Source organism: Ctenopharyngodon idella, chromosome 15, assembly GCF_019924925.1.
Source record: "Ctenopharyngodon idella isolate HZGC_01 chromosome 15, HZGC01, whole genome shotgun sequence".
Taxonomy (NCBI): Eukaryota; Metazoa; Chordata; class Actinopteri; order Cypriniformes; family Xenocyprididae; genus Ctenopharyngodon; species Ctenopharyngodon idella.
In genome coordinates, this window is record NC_067234.1 from 8,805,303 (window position 1) to 8,825,000 (window position 19,698).

The 19,698-nt window shown below is 37.0% G+C and overlaps 2 protein-coding genes across 6 annotated transcripts in view; both read right to left on the reverse strand.

Moving 5' to 3' along the window:
• The window catches only part of mmp28 (matrix metallopeptidase 28), a 28,484-nt gene extending 23,407 nt beyond the window's left edge, over window positions 1-5,077 (reverse strand). Inside the window, exons 1-3 of one of the 2 annotated variants that reach the window (XM_051862128.1) lie at window positions 4,835-5,077; window positions 2,713-2,789; window positions 2,213-2,418 (exon numbers count right to left, since the gene is read on the reverse strand). In XM_051862128.1, the coding sequence (XP_051718088.1) occupies window positions 2,213-2,418; window positions 2,713-2,789; window positions 4,835-4,906 (355 nt within the window). In that variant the 5' untranslated portion in view covers window positions 4,907-5,077. The remainder of the gene's footprint in view (window positions 1-2,212; window positions 2,419-2,712; window positions 2,790-4,834) is intronic. The other variant, XM_051862126.1, reaches the window with a different exon arrangement.
• A 1,385-nt stretch (window positions 5,078-6,462) lies between these two features.
• Window positions 6,463-19,698, reverse strand: part of taf15 (TAF15 RNA polymerase II, TATA box binding protein (TBP)-associated factor) — a 16,728-nt gene continuing 3,492 nt past the window's right edge. For 2 of the 4 annotated variants that reach the window (XM_051862137.1, XM_051862136.1), the window contains exons 6-16: window positions 19,291-19,424; window positions 15,061-15,205; window positions 13,627-13,661; window positions 13,051-13,083; window positions 12,788-12,897; window positions 11,566-11,695; window positions 11,354-11,467; window positions 11,140-11,215; window positions 10,968-11,056; window positions 10,703-10,841; window positions 6,463-7,007 (exon numbers count right to left, since the gene is read on the reverse strand). In XM_051862137.1, the coding sequence (XP_051718097.1) occupies window positions 6,968-7,007; window positions 10,703-10,841; window positions 10,968-11,056; window positions 11,140-11,215; window positions 11,354-11,467; window positions 11,566-11,695; window positions 12,788-12,897; window positions 13,051-13,083; window positions 13,627-13,661; window positions 15,061-15,205; window positions 19,291-19,424 (1,045 nt within the window). In that variant the 3' untranslated portion in view covers window positions 6,463-6,967. The remainder of the gene's footprint in view (window positions 7,008-10,702; window positions 10,842-10,967; window positions 11,057-11,139; window positions 11,216-11,353; window positions 11,468-11,565; window positions 11,696-12,787; window positions 12,898-13,050; window positions 13,084-13,626; window positions 13,662-15,060; window positions 15,206-19,290; window positions 19,425-19,698) is intronic. The other 2 variants (XM_051862138.1, XM_051862140.1) reach the window with 2 other exon arrangements.

Below are 19,698 nucleotides of genomic sequence, written 5' to 3' on the forward strand. Positions count from 1 at the left end.
TCCATTTTAACACCTATTTGCCACCTGATGTCACCTGTTGGAGTTTGGGTTCCTTGCCGCTGTCACCTTTGGCTTGCTTAGTTGGGGACACTTGACATTTGATATTCAACAGTGCTTTGCATCTGCCTGCATTGACACCATTTTCTTTAAGAGCTGCTGTGCAGCCAAAATAATATACTAGTTATCACTGTAAAGCTGCTTTGACACAATCTGCATTGTGAAAAGAACTATATAAATAAAGGTGACTTGACTTGATCAAAATTCTCTCTCCAAAACTTCCTAAACTGACGAGAGCTAAGCTCAATAAATAATTAGCCTAACATGTGACTGAGGTTTTGTGAATTGGACACATAATTACAGACTTCAAAAACACAAATAACACAGTTGTCTGAGGTATAACATGCTTGGATTTTCTCTATTTTACCATAACTCTTAATTCATATTTTAGGGCACATTATAACCAATAACTAATATTAACATTAAAGAAAACAGCTCAGTGTTTTTTTTTTTTTTTTAAGTGTTGTCTTGTTTTTTATTTGTTTGTCTATGAAATCCCTTGATGTGTGGTTATACTGTTTTGCCTTAGTAAGCTAGAATAAATGTGCTCAAAACTGTCCAAAAACAAGTATGAAATCCAATAGAGATACTGTGTATTGTGACTGACAGCCAGTCTTTGATTTAACTGACCTTTGCTTACACTAGTGGACCTGTCCATATTTTGTCATCATAAGACAGTATAAGACAGTCACTACAGACTTTGTTTTTGTAGTGAGAACTGTCATCAGGTACCGACATGAATGCACACATACTTAAACCAATGGTGCTGCATTCCTGAAGTATTAGCACATTTTCAAACTGACAGGTCTGAATTTACGATTTTCGTACCTCTGCCAAATCACACATACACACACTGAGCGTTTATTTCAACACAGCTTGAAAAATATCACCAGTGCAGCCTCTGTCAGAATTATTGACTGCCTGTCTGTTATAGTATAACTCATACTCATCTGAAATATGTCATATTTGAGATTTGGCCATATGTGTATGTTCGTTCTAATCCACTCAATAAAAATGTCTTCTGCAAAACAGTCCTCAGTGCCAAAGACCCAAGTTAAGTCAAAAAGTAATTGTTTCAAGTCAATTTAACATGAAGCAATTAAATTTGAACCAGAAACCTAATACAATGGTGTTGAATCAAAATAAGTTGTTTAAATAAAGTGAACAGCATCAAAAAACATTTTTATGAGTGAGTGAAGCAGAGTTTTAGGAACTTTAGCTCTTTTAAGTGTAAGCAAGAGGCAAACCGTGTGAATTTGCCTGTTTGAGTGGTGAGCCAACATACACAAGTGGATGTTCTAACCTGTAGACATGTATACACTTGGCATAGACAGTAATTTTGAATACCACTGTATTTACCCATTATTAGGCTCAGAATTACACCACACCCAGCAGGCACAGAATTACCTCACAACTCTATGCAGGTCCATTTTACCAAAGGACTGTTTGACTGAAAATGTTGTGTCTACTCCTTATCATCAAATCAGTGGTTCCCATCCAATCAATTTTTTTAGTAAAAAACAATGAAAACAATGACCTGCATGCATTCTTTCAGTTTTCGTCACTGTTTTGTTGAATATGTTAAGAGCAATTTGCACTAAGAAGTTTGCACTCAACTGACGTTCAGGTTCTCAGTCTTTATTGCTGTCCTTTGTTAATGGTATGTGGAACTGAATGGGATTTCAGAGTTTTAGGCCCTGTTTCCACCTGGTATTAAGATTCGTTTTGGTCGATCGGATCACATGTAAACGAGGGAGACACGTACCTGTTTCCACCTGGTGTTTTAATCCGTCTCTTTTGTCCACTTTCAGACACTTCTGTCCTGATCTCTTTGAGGGGAGGGTTTCGATCTAATGTACAAAATAAGCTTGCGCAATTTACATACAGTATGAACATGCCCGGAGACGATGAAAAACAAGGAGAGCATCAGTTTTTGTTTCTGCTCTGACAGCCGCAAGACTGCCGAACGCGATGAGTGCGTGTTAGGAATCAGAAATGGTTAGTTTTATTTTTTAGCATTTGTGATCCGATCCACCAAAACACATCTTAATACCAGGTGTAAAAAGTCCGTTCTCTAAGTGCCCAACACTTAGACTTGAACGTCTTCAAACATGCGAGATATAAACAGGTTGGTGAATGCGTGAAGTGTCTTTACCTGTCTGAATGTAGCGCTTCTTACGGAGATGCTGCTCATGCCGCCTATGCCTGCCCAAACGGCCTGTGAAGATACTGTTAACCCTTTGGCTCCAGGAACTACGGCTACCAATGTCTTTAACTCCGCAGCGGGCAGATGTCATCTTCTCCAGAGTGGCACTGTCCAGCCTTCCAGTGACAGGTAGCTGAGAGAACCACTGAAACTCTCTGAAAAAGAGAAAAGACCACATGAAGGAACAGCTGCACTTCACTAGACCAGTAACATCATAACTGCAGCTTAATGATGGTCCAGAGAAATGGTGTTTCTTATACGATTTTATACCAGGCTAAGATGATGAACTGATGCCCGCAGTATGATCATACAGTTATGATGACTAACCAAGTTTGCTAGTTGAACAAATCAAGTCAGCTTTAGCTTCGTACACCTATCTCTTTAAGTACGAAGAACAAAAACAAAAGTAGCTCAACTAGAAAAGCATTGCGCTAACAACGTCTCATTACCTGATGGCAGACTTGACTTCAGCTGTATGATGAGTTTCATTCTCCTTTTGCAGGTATCCATATCGCTCCAGAAAACCCTGCACACACATACATCATGTGACATGCATCATTATTACTCCCATTAGCCCTGTGACATATATCAGTGCATTTACTTATGGAAAATGGCAAATTGGTGGCACTGTAAACAAAGCATATTTTGGAATGAAGTAGTAGTAACATAGACACAACAGTAGCCAACACCCATATGAGCATTGTTTGAGATAATTAAATTAAAGCATTCGTTGTTTCCTGCATGAAACAGGAAGGTCTGTGGAAAGATATGGGCCTCCGTGCCTCTGAAATACTGATGCTTTACAAGATGGCCTTTACTTTATTGTGAATCCCCTAGACTGGAATACTGAATGACCATCCAGAAAGGGATAAAAGAAGCTGTTTCAATATCATTTGAGGATGTAAAGTATTATATCTGTCTGTAATGCATCTTATTTCAGACAATGGTTTGTACAAACTAAAGGAAATGTTTTTTGGTTTTTACATAAGAAAGCCTCAGTTTTCGAACGTGTGTGTGAGAGAGGAGATGTCTTGGTCAGGTATTGGCATGTAAACTGCATATTTGCTTTTAGTGTAGGTGCAGTGCACTTCTGAACCACCCGGAGGTCACAGGTAGGATGAGACTAGAGAAGGTGCTGGAATTTGTTGACAGATCTGCAGTGAGGCACTACATGATTAAAGTAGTGGAAACAACTTTATAGAGAAACCAAGAATTCAACAGGTGCCGCTTTGGTCCAAAACATAGAATCATTGTACATAATTTTAACAAATCTGCCAGTGTGTAGTGGGGATAAGAAATTTGCAAACTAAAAAGTATGATGGAACCTCAAATTATTATAATATATTTTCTTGATGTATTTACTGTTTGATTGTTGCGAATCTTTTCAGCTAGCTAGTGTTGTAGTACTCAAGACCGGTCTTTGTCTCGAGACCGGTCTTAAGACCATTTTTTGAATGTCTTGGTCTTGTCTTGGTCTCAGACTGAAAGGACTCGGGATTTTATTTCAAGACCAGTCAAGACCACAACTGCAGGGATATCACTAAATTGCCATTGCATTGTCTGATTTCTTTGTTAACATCATTAATTTGACTGGATGTAAAACTTCCTGCTTCAAATGCAATCAATAACTTATTTCTAATTTCATTTATTTTGTTACTGTTGTGCCAGGTCAGAAATCAACAAGGAGTTGTGTCAAAAATGTCACCAAAATTAATACAAATGCCCACAAAAATCAAGATATGACTGCAAAAAAGTACTTGTATAAGATCTTGATATTTATATTGTAACATATGATATAATTAAGCAATATCACAAGAAAGAAGGCTGTTTTCACAAATATGAGCACAATTGCAAACATGATATTGATTTTTTACAAATGTATAATAAACAAAATTTTATTTTTAAAACATTAATCTCAACATTATTTATACATTTGTAATTGTATGAATTTTGTTGTTAGTGATTTCAACTGATTGGTAACAGCTCTATATAGATATCTTATTCTAATTGTAAATATTGATTAAAAATAAGACATTTCTCAGGCAGTAAATGTGGATCTTTCAGATGAATTTGAGGAGTGCTAGTCTGGTCTTAGTCTCAACTTGGTCTCGGTTTAGGTGGTCTTGACTACAACACTACAGCTAGCTATCATGTACATTAATCTCAATTCTAGAGACATAAGCAGTTGAACATGGGAATGTAATTACAGTGCACTCACAATGAAAATGCTCCCTTGGGTTCATTGCTGATTTTATGGCTGTGCCAATTATACTGACCTCATAACAAGCTAATTTTCCATAGCTGAAAGCAGGACAATTCATGTCTCCAACATGTTTGTATGCATTTGTATAACTAAAAACATGTCTTTGGATTTAATTTACTTGAATACTAAAAGAGGCATAGACACTTTCAATAATATAAAATTAATAATTGTAGGCTATGCATATATATATTCATTAACTGTGTATTTTAAATTGAAAATATAACCCTTGTCCCTATTTAAACGTATCAACAGCTACGAATTATTTTGGGACGAGTTACAAACAAGATAATTCGTGGATAGTGTCTTACCTGAGCAGCTGTGGAGATTGGAGAGCTCACAGCGGTCTGAACGCACAGCACCATTGACAGCAGCACAAACATTGTATATCTGTGCACTGTGCGCACTCTTTATTTCTAAAATCACCATATGAAAATAGATCCCATCACGATAAAATTCTGATAAAACTCAAAAGAAGAGCGATAGACAGTTGTCACTGGTGCGCAGCTGAACGGCTTTCAAAGCAGAGGCTGACGAGTGTAGGTCCGCCTCCAGATCAAGCGATATATAGGCACACACACTGACATATTTTAAGATATGTCAGTGTAAGTTGTTTTCAGTTAAAGCAGCTCAAACATGCATTTTATTCTGGAACTAGCTTAAGACTTGTCTGTGAAACTGGGGGTAAATGTGTTACACTTATTATGCAAGTGACGGATCATTTCAGTACAATATACATTCAGATTTTAGTTTTTCAAAGAAAGTGCTTGTTTTATTTCTCCTTATCTTTTTAGATAACAAACCTGTTTGAGATTAATACCAGTTAAGTAGTTTGCCAGGTAAAGCCTTAAGGAAAGTTTCTGACAAACCTTGGAACAATATGGAATATGGAACAACCTCTTTAAGTAGTGTTACCATTTACCTCAGAATACCTGCCAAACTATTTAACAAACCTGTCTGAGACTGATACTAGTTATCGCAAAAGATATGGAGAAATAAAACACTTTCTTTGAAAAACTAAAATCTCAATGTTTATTGCACTGAAATCCCACTGATACGTCACTTACATGATTTGGAACAGTGTAGTGCATTTATTCTGCCATTGCCATTTAATTTAGTGTTGAACGGATTTTCACAATTTATACATTGATTTTGGGAAAATGTTTTGTTTGGAATGAATGTCAAATGTAAAAAAAAGAATGACAACAGAAATAAAATATTTTTGTTAATCTTCTTGTATAGGCCATAATGTCATTTGTATTTGAGCAATTTTTGTTTTCAATGTAACGTTTCTGGACAGTGCGTTTGGTATTTAACACTGCCTCTTTAAAAGAATAGGATGGTGATGTTTAGAGCATGTAGTATTTCACCCAGTAGGGGGCACAACTTCCTTTGTAATCCGCACATGGTTTTCCTACCGTGTCTTTTGTTTTTGTCGTCTTTTTGGAAACAAGAATAAATTAGTTTGGTTAAAAACTTTAAGATGTGTGTAGATACTTTACTTTGACAGATTTTCACCAAACGACGGAATTTACACTTTAGTTAATTTTATTTACATTAATGCAAATATTTTGAGCAGAAAACAATTTATGTACATTTATATGTAATAATAGTCCTTTAGTCAAAATAAATCAAATATCAAAAGGTTGTTGCCTTGTTAACCAATAAGCCCACCAAAAATTGTCAAAGGACGTTCTGACCTCAAATAAGGTTAAATACCGTCTGCAGAGGTTTTAATGATCTTAGATTGCATTAAAAAGTCATACGCCATACATTTAGAAAAGTGAATTTAAAACTTTCTCTAACAGTGGACTCTGTTAAAGCAAAACATTTAAAAATAAAATATTGCCCAAAAAACAACTAATTGAAACACTTATGCTAATATTTTGGCACCAGAACATGCCCAAACCACAACCACCAAAAGACAGAAACAAGTACATTAAGATCAAAAGGGTGTTTAATAGTTTTTTGCAAAAAGAAAAAAAGAAAAAAAGAAAAAAAAAACAAAACAAACAAACAAGTAAAACAGTTTGTGTTGATTGATTTTTACAAAACAATAAGCATTTCACAAATCTATCACACTAAATGCCGGATTCAACAATTCAGGAAATTAAAAAGTAACAAAAATAACATTTGGCCCCACCCCCTTCACCTAGAGCAAAATTATCCTTTAAAGCTGATCTGTGGCCAGTTTTGCCATTTCCGTACAGGACTGAAGGTTTACAAATTGGCGGCTCAGAGATCAAACTCATCCCCTTCCCTTCACCCAGCCTCCCTCAGCCCCTCACAGTAGATTTAACATTTATGGGAAAAACTGCTCATTTCAAACAGTATATGCAGGACGCTCATGCAACAGAAAGGTATGCAGACACAAACCTCTCCCCAAACCCTCTCAACCCCCACCCCACAATAAACAGCGGTCTGGAATGGCATCCACAAAGTCTTCAGTATGGCCGGCCTCGTCTCTCCTCTCTGTGGTCTCCCCTTTGGGATGGAGGCAAACGTTACACAAAGTTCAAACAAGATTCATGTAGGGATGCACGATATCGGCCACCATATCAGCATTAGTCACTAAATGCTCATTTTTAATGTTAACGATCCAATAAGAAAATTAGGCCGATATATCAGGGCTGACAAATAATGGATTATTTTTCTTCAGATTCCTTGAGACGCACACTGTTTGCCATGATGGTTTTGAATTGCTTGATATGATTGGAATCACTTCGAAAAAGAAAATACCGTTAAAGTGCAACATGTGCAGCACAAATAGGCTTCATAAAGGCTACATAAAGTGTCATATAGGCTACATAAAATTATGACAACATGACCATAAGAGAATGTTGTGAATTCTTTGTGCGCCTGTGTTTCAGTGCTTTGACCATAGGAGTGTGAAAGTGTAAAAAGTTGAGGAATCTTACACTGGTTCAAACTAGGCTACTGTATTGTATGTGTTTGATTTATGTTAAAGTGTTTGAGACATGGCTTTTAATGGTGAGCCTAGGGCTGTCACTAATTATTTTAGTAATAGAGTAATCAATTGATTTTGACAATTAGTCAAGCAAAATCAGATTTTTTTGTGGTAATAAAACAAATGCATTGTGTACATTATGTATTATAACAAAGGCTTGCAGAGGGTGCCAACAGCCTAGTGATTGTTACGCAGCAGATCAAATCCTTAATATTGGCCAAATGTTTACTTAATCTTTAATATCTGGCCACTTCCTTACGATGTAAATGCTACAGTTACTGTAATTTCTTGAAAAGAACATGTGGACATCAAAACATGCAAACTCAGAGCGAGGGTTTAAACTTATTTTGAAATCATGATGAACAGTTTGCATATTTAGAAGCATATATAGTCCTGTGTTTGCTTAGGTTTGTAAGTGATTTACGTTATAAATCTGATTAAATGGCACACATTGCATTCCCAGATGAACGTTAAAAGCAATCCAAACTCAGAATATGCAGAAATGGAGTTAACAGCTGCTGAGACTGCTGAGAACACTTCGTATTAAAAACAAAGCACGCCAGACGTTACACATTCCCAAATGCACGTTATTGGAAACCCAAACAAACAGAACATGCAGATACAGAGTTTGTGCAAAGCTTGGAAGAACTCAACCTGCACGCATGTAAATAAAGTGTTGCGCTTCACCCTCAGTGCATATACACTGCCCGTATATGCACTGAGAAAAAAAAAAAAAAAAAAAAAAAAAAAAAAAAATATTGGGTTGCTGTTTGGATTTTAATAATAATAAAAAAAAAAAAAAAATTAAAAAAAAAAAAAAACCCACAGGTCTATGGATGGATCATTAGTGATTATTTTTCTAGCATGTCATTTTAATAACATTCTTTTAATTCTTAAAGATGGCGGTTTAAGAAATGAAAAGCTACACACTCCATGTATTAAGATGTATCATGGCCATATTCCAGGATGACAATGTCAAGATTCATCAGGCTCAAATTGCGAAAATTGTTGGGAGGGAGCATGAAGTATCATTTCCACACATGAATTGGCACTGACTAGTGTTGTCAAAAGTACCGGTACTTCGGTACCAAGTCGGTACTGAAATTTTGAAAATGTGACAATACCAGCATTTCTGTAGTACCGGTAGTACCAAGTATCCAGGTATATTCGGTAACCACTGATAGGGCTGTGTATTTACGTGACTATGACACGAGTGAAACACAAAGCTTTGTTTACAGAAGAAATAGGTTAGCAATTAAATGTGAAATCGTAGCCATGGAAACATTTTGGTTCATGCGAAATGAGAGGTACATGAGTCCATACATTTAAGCTTTGTCGGCTAACTCGGCTTTGTATTCTGTTTTGCGAATCACGATCTGGTCACCTGATTAGCAGAGAATTTAACAATATTCCATTAGTTATTCCACTGAACATGGAATCTATTTCTTTTCCCAAATCCTCACTCACACAGGGGATTATAAACGTTTCTTCCTTTGGTTCGCTTTTAATTAGGCCTATTTGCATTCTTTACTGTGGTAAAGTAGAGAGAAAAAAAAAAAAAAAAAACGACCACTGTAGGACAAACATTTCAATTTCTATTTAACAGTTTGCGCTTGTTATTAGACTTCATAAGGTGCGTCAAGTTTATTTGTATAGCGCGTTTCACACATGCCGGCGATCTTTAGTTTCGCTTTGTCTGGCAGCGCAAAAAACATAGCCTGAATGTTTTGCCCCTGCGGAGGATAAAACTAGCTCTTCAGACCTTTAACAAGTGTCAGTTGCTTGTAACATCAGGAGATAACGAAGATATTAAAGAGAAATGGTCTCTTTCCTGCTCATGTCCCACATCCCTCTCAAAGCACAGAGCGGTAGGCTATATGACGCATCTTTGTGTGGAAATAAAAAAAACGAATGTTTTTTAAAATATTTATTATTTAGGTTATTTAGGTTTATTTAGGTTACCATTATTTACTGATATTTCATAGTTTTACAGGCTGTAGTGTGTTGTTTCACTGACAGAATAGCTCAAATAAACACGCATGTCTTACAAAATGGATGTTTGAGCATTTGTCTATTCTTTTATATTTCAAAATGTATTTCATTGAGGTATATATACTTACACTCAAATGTTTATATGCATGATTACCATCATATTTAATGTTTTTAAAGTAGTTAAATTAGTAAAATAGTTCCAAAAGATTTTCCTATGGTACCGAAATTGGTACCGAGAACTGTAAATTTATGGTATCGGTACCGACTACTGGAATTTTGGTACCGTGACAACACTAGCACTGACTTTAGTGCCTCAGTGCAAGTTTTTGGGATGTGTTGGAGGAGACTTTACATAGTGCTCACCTGTTATATAACATGATGTTATTTCCTTCAAGAGGTACATCAATTTTTGGTCAAGATCTTGAATTGACAATGCAAGAGGTGAGCACTCTGTAAAGTGTCTTCCAGCACATCCCAAAGACTTTCAATGAAATTAAGGTCTGGACTCAGAGGTGCCAATACATGTGTGAAAATGATTCTTCATGCTCTGAACCATTCTTTCACAATTTTAACCCTGGTGAATCTTGACATTGTCATCCTGGAATATGGCCATGATGCGTCTGAAATGAAAAGCTACACACGCCATCTTTTAAGGGTTAAAAGAACCATTGCCAAACATAACATGCTAGAAACAATCACTGTAATAATGATCCATTCATAGATTAAGTATTTGCCTATTAAAATCCAAACAGCGACTTTTGTTGGCCAGGCAGTGTATTTATTTAATGGAATCGCAGCCTTTGTGATTTCACAATAGCACTATGATATATTATCATTTTAAATAGTTTTTATACATCACACAGCCTTAGAAAACAGTCTAATAATGTGGTTTGTGGATTCTCATCTGTGGAACGCATAACTTCTGGGATTTTGCTGGTTACTCGACACGGGCAAATTGCAATAGAGGATTTTTCATTTAAAAAAAAAAAAAAAAAAAAAAACAACCTACTACTCGAATTTGAGGAATCGTGACTGCCCTAAGTAAGCCTTTTGTTTTTGTAATTAGGCTCTCAAAGTATATCAAAATTTGGACAACATATCAGTAATCAGCTCTAAAATATAAAGAATTCAGTTATTGCTATCGGCCAAAATTTTCATATCGGTGCATCCCTAGATTCATGTGACAATTACAACTGTAAAGTTGAGGGGTTTTCATTACCTTCCACCCATTTTGTATCCACCACCTCCACCACTATAGCCTCCACGGTCTCCACCCCGGAAACCGCCACCACCTCTTCCACCTCTGAAGCCACCGCGGTCACCACGGTCACCTCCGTACCCACCTCGACCACCACGGTCTAGAAAGAGTGGGTGGCAGCATGAATTCAAGTGTTGTGGATCATTTCTGCTTGGCATTCACAAGCCATTTCAGAAGAGTAGAGTAATGGCATCCCTCTATTGGTCAAACGTTTCATTAAACTTACCACTTCCATAACTATCGCCACCTTCTGGTTTTGGCGTTCCACACTTGTTGCATTCATATCTTCTGGCAAAGTTCATGTTTCCACAAGAGCTGCAAGGACAGGTTCATAAATGAATACAATGACTACATATTCCTCTCAAACACAAATGCACAAATGACTACATGGTCCAAACCTGTTGGGACAAGGCCAGTCTCCTCCCCTGACATCAAACGAGGGACCTCCACCAAAGCCACCTCTGCCTCGAAAACCTTTGAGTACAACGTAGCATAAAATAACTTGCATAACCCTCATTTCAATCCAAACATGACAGGGAAAAAAAAAAAAAAAAAAGGTTTTATTAAACAAGCAAAAGCAACAAAGGAAAAGTCAGGATTTTTAAAACATACCACCGCTGCGCCCTCGGCCACCTCCTCCTCCTCCTCCACCTCCACCTCTCTGGGTGAACTCCGCCCTTCTCGTAGCAAATGACACCTTGATGGGTCTTCCATTAAACTCTTTTCCTATATTCCACAAAAACAAAACAGCATTATAAAAAAATATATATATATATATATATTTATTTATTTTTTTGGGGCTATTAAAGTCAGATGTCTCTTACCATCAAACCAATCAATGGCAGCTTTGGCTGAGGGTGGATCATCAAAAGAGACTGTGGCTTCACCCTTCAATCGTCCAGTGGCCTTATCAGTATACAAATTAATCATAGGTAGGCCAGTCTTCTTATTGACCTGTTAAAGAAATGATCTGTTAGAGTAGACCAAGCAACTTAACTGTAAATCTGGATTCTTAGTTCATAACTATGGCTCTATGATTTCCATGATGCAGAAAACAGATGGAAACTTGTAATACAGTCAAAAGTGTAACTCACTGTAGAATAAGCCTGTCACCATTATGAAATTGTCAGTTATGCTGATTTATTGCCAGTTTTAGGGCTTTTTCAAACATTTGTGTGCTTCCTTCATTAAACATGAATTTAATCCTTTGTAAGTTATTTTAAGCATAAGGTTAGTTAACACCTTTAAATATTGAATTTATTCAATTTAGTAAACAAACAACAAACTGACCAATCACAGAAAAGATGATTAGAGTATGCACTAATGGTCACTTTGTTAAACCATAATTATACGAAACCCTTCAAAACACAGTGGCACAAACCGCTTCTGCACATCCCGGGTGCTAAACGATGTGCTTAAAGCAACAGAGTCACAGTGCGCTGCACAAGTGCGCATTGAAGAGTTCACGTCACAAAGCAAAGAAATGTCGAGCGCACAAATCCTAGTATATATCTGTCTCACAGTTTATTGATCAATGGTTTCTTCATGGTTTTAAATCCCAGTTATTGTGCATTTGACGCCAATTCATAGTCCTTGTGCTGTGTGATCTAACAGACACCCAGTAGAGAGTACGACATCGTTTAGAAACAGCAATAAACTCCAGCAAATTAAAGTCACTTTATGCAAAACCACAGCCCTTTATCTACATCAAGCATTATAATGGGAATATATATATTGGAGTGTTTTATCGTGCTGTCTGTCGTAACCGGATGAGGCGCACTGTTTGAATGCTGAACGGAGAATGATTGACAACCGCAGCAGAGGGAAGACGAGTTTCCATGAACTTTTAATTTACCAATGTGAATATTCTTCTGTCCTTCATATTAAGCTATAGAATGGCTTCAAATGACTTTGAATAAATTGCACGAAAACATAATTGGTGCTTGTCTATTTCTTTTGGTCCATGACTCCATGAAAGACTCCATGTCCACGAAAGAGCGCAATTATATCATGCAGCCCAAAAAAAAAAAAAAAAAAAAACCTTGCCTTTATGATTCCAATTTGTTTGAAGTAGTCACCCACTTCCTGGGTGGTGACATCTTCTCCAAGACCTTGGACAAAGATGGTATTATTGTCCGAGTTATCCTGATCGCCATCTGTAATAGGGAGAATATATTCATATTCGAGTCATGACACCATCACAATATATATTTACACACCATGGTAACTACTACATTCCCTCTCTCCGATGTTCCCCCACTTCTGAACTTAGGCTGAAATGCTTTCATGAGCGAGTCATTTGCACTTACCTCCATCATCCTTTTGACCATAGTCTCTGGGTCCTGAAAAACAACAAGACACGAAAGGGAAACACAACTTTGAGAACTTGAGAAACAATGTCATGAAGTCATGAGTCCTTATTTCAATAGAAAGTCTATGAATAAAAGAAAATAAAACCAAACTGCTTTGCTATGTAGGTTTGACCTTTACAATGACAGTTTAAGCTATGCACCAGTGTGTCCAAAATTGCTGCACCTTCTCCAACACCTTTGTACACCAGGACAAATTTCTGTGAGTCTAGCAAAAATAAATCCAAGTATTCATCTAAATCATGTTTCTTCACCATGTGCAGGTGGCATCCAGAACACTGGCATTTAATTCAATTTCCTCATGCAAAAATACCATTTTACAAGAGTAAAAAGCTGGGTAGTTGTTAGACTTTAGCCCACAAGAGCATTACCAGAGAGGACAGCAATAAAGACAGTAAGGTGATGTTCCTTTGGGTTGACATAAAAAGGTGGCGCAAGAGTTCATTTGCCAGCTAATCTTTCTGTATTTCTTATCTCCTTTCCCCCACTGAGACAGTTCTGATGCTCATCACTTACCACCGTAATTTTTGTAGCCACCACGGTCACCACCACTGCAGAGGAAAAATTGAAGATATGATGGCTTTCCTTTGTTGAAACCTGGGAGCGCAAGGCTCCCTCTTTATCAGTATTCATGCCATGGTTTACTACTGAGGAAACGGCTCCCATTGACAGATTAAGGGTTAAGGATGATGGGCCAAATGTACATGAAACATTTCAAAAATTGAAACCGAAAGGCAAGCCTCTTTCCAAATTAGAATGGTTGTGGATTAACTTCAAGATTTGATGCGCTCTCTGAATTGAGACGGTGATGTAACTAAAACCAGAGCAGAGCACGGAGGACAACCTCCCTGCTCCCTCTTTAAATTTTTCAAGAAATTAACTAGATTTGAACGTCTAACTGTTGTGGCACTCGTGTAGACGAGCACACATTGTCTTCCATTATGAGTGCTTATGAGCTCCAATGGCTGTGGTCCAACTTTAATTTCACTCACTTTGATACCTGTAGTATAAAATGTAGACCAGTTAACACAAAAAGAAACAACACTTTACAGACACCGATTCATGTGGAGTGACTGAGAATTGTTTCTTGTAGCTGAACCTTCCAATGTGAACACTCTCCCAAAGGGGATTGGGACAATGGAGACCAGAAGAAATGAGCATTAAATTAATTAGAATTCGACCAGGTTCCCAATCATCCAATCAGCTTCTGTGGATAACAATGGGTAACTTCAGACTATTTTTTCCCTTTTTTTCCCTCTTTCCAGAATTAGCATTTAATTCAAGGGAAAACAACCAAATCAATTTGGACTTGAAAGTGTAAGAGAAAGAGCTGTGCTTGAGTCTCTTCTACACAAATTACCATAATTAGCCATGCTTACATTCAATTCTCAGATCAGTCTAACAAAACAAGTCCGACTTTTAAGATCTCACCAATTCTAGAGCAGATGAAACCTTGAGGGAAATTATCCATAGATGTGCCAGTTATGTAGATTATATATATATATATATATATATATATATATATATATATATATATATATATATATATATATATATATATATATTTTTTTTTTTTTTTTTTTTTTTTTGCTTGTGTGTTCTGAACTATAACATGTCCTGTATGGGAATGCAATACCTTTTAATGCAAAGATATGTACTACAGATGGAGAAACCTGGCTGCTGTAGCCTATAAGCTACTTATTAGCATCCAACAACAATGCAATAAGTTGACAACATTCCATTGGGTTGAGTGTCACTTCACAGAAACAAACAGATGGTGGGTCAATTAAGAGTACAACCACTTCAGATAATAGAAGTACAGACGAACCACCTTTTGTAGTACAAACTTAATTGTCACCAAATTAGTTATTCATAGCCAAATTTAAACAAATAAAAAAAAAAAAAAAAAAAAAAAAGTGCTGTAATACCTTCTGGGGTGGCCAAACTTACCCCATACCGGAGGGTGGGCCTCCTCGACCACCTCTGTCATAGCCTCCACGGTCATAACCACCCCGATCAAAACTCCCACGTCCTCTGCCCCGATAACCCTCAGACCTGTCTGAGCCACCGTCATCGCCATACCTGCGGGTTTCACCTGAGGGGAGGGGGTGAGAGGCGTTTAATAGCGTTTTCACACCTGGCTCATTTGGAGCTTTTGTTTCAGAACCTGGTGCGTTCTCCCCATTAATTCGGTTTAGATCCCCACCAAAACAATTGTTCCGAGATCGCCTGGACGATGTGGGCTTGGCCCGATTGAAAACGAACTCTGGGACGGTTCGGTTGAGGCGAGAAAGCAGTCACAAACCAAGCAGTATCACAAATTAAGATATTTGACAAAATACAATGGCTCAGTGAGGCTTCCACTGACAGCAAGATAATTAACACTTTTAAATGCCCAGAAAGGTACTAAAATATTTAAAACTGTTCATGTGACTACACAGGGTTTCTACAGGTTTCATCAAATCTAATTTAATGCTTTTTAATGCCAATTTTTAAAAATTTTAATGCCATATATACACGTCACTAAATGTCAATAGATGACATCATACGGCAATTACAATATTCATTGTCATTAAGCTGCATTCGCATTCTGCCAAGTGTCAGCCTTTTACATTTGTTTGCTTCTCTGCTGCTACTTCTTTGTGCTCACATAATGTATTTTAATACATCCAAAATCCCAATAAAATTGTTTCATCTATATATTTTTCTGTTTTGCGTTGGTGATTCAAGTTTTTTTTTTTTTTTTTTTTTTTAAATTGACGATTTAACCAGGCTCCTTGTCCGACCGGGCAAGTAAAATTCTTTCACTTGCCCCTTCAAAAAAAATCCACTTAACCCGGACTAACTGACAAGCGTTAGTGTCGAGCCCTGACATGTTATAATCCTGATTTGTAACCAAGACGTTGTCTGACAAAAATCACCATACACATAAGAAAGACACTTGCTGTGATTTTGGCTATAATGTAACTTAAACAAAATGATCACTCAGGTTAAAAAGCAATAGTATCTATTTTATTTGTTCTCTGACAGAGCACACATCCTCAACTGAACGCGCTGATCCTCTCAGTCACTCACTAAACAGAAAAGACGCAGAGAGAGGTGCGCTTGCGGCAGGAAAGCAAGATCTCGCACTTGTGCAGCAGTACCGGGGGTCTCGGAAGATACATAAGGTTTCAACAAGTCGCTGTATTTGTCACAATGCACTTTCTTAGAAGAAAGTCGCTAAGTTGGCAACACTGATGCAGCCTTCCATCTCAAGGTCCATGCCAGTAAACCGCTATCAAAAACGGCGTTACGGCAATTTTGCACCGGCCGGAGGCAAAACTGGTTCCGCGTGTGTATCACACAAGTGTACATATTTTGCGACAGCATATCAGTTATTAATTATGAAGGCTATGTTCAAAATAAACTGGTAGTACCATTTTGCTTCAAAACTATCTAAAAAAAAAAAATAAAAAAAAAAATTTAATGCCTGTAGGAGTAAAATTTAATGCTTTTTAATGCCATTTAAGGCCTTAATTTTCGCAAAATCCATTTAATGACTTAATGCTTTTTAATGCCCCACGGATACCCTGCTACAGTGGTTCAACCTTAATGTTATGAAGTGATAATACTTTTTGCGCTCCAAAAAAAACAAAATAATGACTTTATTCAACAATATCTAGTGATGGGCAATTTTGAAACACTGCTTCATTAAGCTTTACGAATCTTTTGTTTCAAATCAGTGGTTCAGAGCATGTATCAAACTGCCAAAGTCACGTGATTTCAGTAAACGAGGCTTCGTTACGCCATAAGCGTTTCAAAACGTTTTGAAATTTCAATGGTTCACATGACTTTGGCACTCTGAATTTATTAATAGACACCATTTTAAATAGTTATTAGTCATTTCATTTGTTCGGACAGTTGCACAAGGGATAGTTCACCCAAAAATGGAAATTATCCCATGATTTACTCACCCTCAAGCCATCCTAGGTTTATGACCATCTTCTTTCAGACCAACACAATCAGAGTTATTTTAAAAAATATCCTGGCTCTACCAAGCTTGATAATGGTAGTGGAGGGTAGGCCTGGGCGATAAAACGGTATCGATATTTATCCACGGTACGTCTTAATCGATAACATAAATGTTCGATGTAACTCTCGATATAGTTTCACTTAAATGCATTAAAATGTAAACAGACATGAAGTTCGGTTGCATGAACAACAAGCTCGCTCCGTCCCTGGGTCACAAACAGACGCGCTATGAGTGACATGCAAACAAGTTGCTGTGCAGCTCAGTTGCGCAATCACCACATGAGATCAGAACACACAAACACATGAAAACGAGTGCTGTACCTGCTGGTGATGAGGAGATTGTGAATAAAAAAAAAAAAAAAAAAAAAAAAAAAAAAGGACATATCAGCTCTTCAGTGTGGCAGTTTCATGGTTTCCTTACGTCTATCAGTTGATTTACTTCAAAGTTCGTCTTGAGAGAGCAGTTGTCATGTCGGTATTAACAGCTGCACAAACAGCGTTTTCAATCACACAGTATCTTTATTTCTGTGCTACAAATATTCAAATTATCACAAGTACTGAGATAAGTTTATAGTTCAGATAAAACACTAATGTCTGTTATCGATCAAAATAGAGCAAATCAGCTTTTAAAAGAAACCTGAACACGCTGAAAACAACATTTATCGATTACATTGTTTCGCCACCAGGTGGCAACAAAGTATTTGACGTTGAATCTTCATTCAACAGATTCTTTCAAATACACAGATTCATCAAGTAATGAAACAAGTGTTTATGGCGTGTCATTGAATCATACATTCAAACAGATTATTTTTTTTTTTTTTTTTTTTTAAAGTAATTCAAATATATTTAAAATATTAAAATAGACTTGTAATAAATTACAAGTTTCTCAATTTATACAGAATTGTGCAGCTCTAAGTTTCTTTAACACTTATTTAGTCTTCATATAAAATATTAGAAAGATTCATCCATCATAAGTAATCCATATGGCTCAAGGGGGTTAATAAAGACCTTTGATTTATGCCAAGAGTAACCCCGACACGACATAGGAAGGTGTAGCGTAAACTTAGACACCTCTCATGGTTCAAACAAATAGGGCTGGGCAACAAACTCAAGCTCCTCATATCAAAATCCTAAGACGATTTGCTCCATCCTCTGCGCTTCTGCATTTGTCACGCATCGGGTCAAAGTTCACTCTTCAGCCGTAACTCAACGTGTACAGCTGGAAGCTAGTTATTATAGTTTAAGTTTTAAATATGGATATTTCTTCTTACAAAAACCAATCACTTTGCTTCAGAAGGCATTTATTAACCCCATGTAACCATGTGGAAATCTTTTGATGGATGCACTTTTTTTTTTGGGCTTCAAAATCTCACGCCCTCTTCACTACTATTATAAAGCTTGGAAGAGCCAGGATATTTTTTTTGTTTTAATATAACTCAGCTTGTGTTTACTTGACCAAATCATGGAATAATTTTTTGGGTGAACTATTCCTTTAAGTTAACAAAACGTATTTAAATGTACTAAAACTGAATTCAAACTAAATAGGTTTTATAGAATAGTGATACATGAATTGATCAAATTATTTTAAAAAAAAAAGGAAATAATGCACTTGGACACAAAAATATGCATGTCATGTCATTGACCAATATACACTTAAATATATATCATTTATCAGAACGGGAATAACGGCCACATTCGTATAAGTGTTTGCGTGCATCTCGACAGCTACAGATAAAGCCACAATAAGCTTGCGGAGCAATCCATCTTAAAAGGATGACAGAGGGAACTGACCAATAAGAGGACCGTTTTACTCACGTGACACATTTTTGTACTTTGAAATGTTGCCTTATGAAAGCGAACCGAACTAAGAAGAAAATGCAACATTGTAACAAATCAAACGATTTACAGGTCTGAAATGCACCTGGACACTCACAACACAATGAGGTCATGAGACTGTTTTAATTTTCATACTATATGTAGTGTTCACTTAGCAGAAGACAGTATTCCACATGTATTCCAAGATTATGCTGGACACACAAATGCTGACAGGTTAACCTCACTGACACAGTAAGATTGTTGTTATTATGATAAAACATTATGCTTATTTGTAAGCAAGTTTCAATCAAAGTCTTTTGTAAGATGCAAAGCTGCACATTACAAAATTACCATCATTACGTCGCACATAGCCACCTTGAGACCCCCCATAGGAGCCACTGGACTGCCCGTACGCTCCTCCGCCAGCACCTGCCCCAGCCTGCTGCCCGTAAGATCGCTGCTGCCCATATGACTTATCACCATAACTGCATTGAGACAGAATAGAGACAAAGATTTCACAAGATGGGGTGGGTAAAAATACAGATTTTCCAGTGTATCAGGATCCTTGACGACTGTTTGGGTATGTCCACAGGACCAACGCTGAAGCAGCCGAATCACCCCTATGCCAGGTAAATTACTGGTACTAGAAATCTAAACAAATATATCTATACAAATATATAATCTATTTTCAGCCCATTTAAATAAAACATATGTTTTTATGTAGCACTAACTTGGCTTTAAGTTAGTCAAATTGTAATA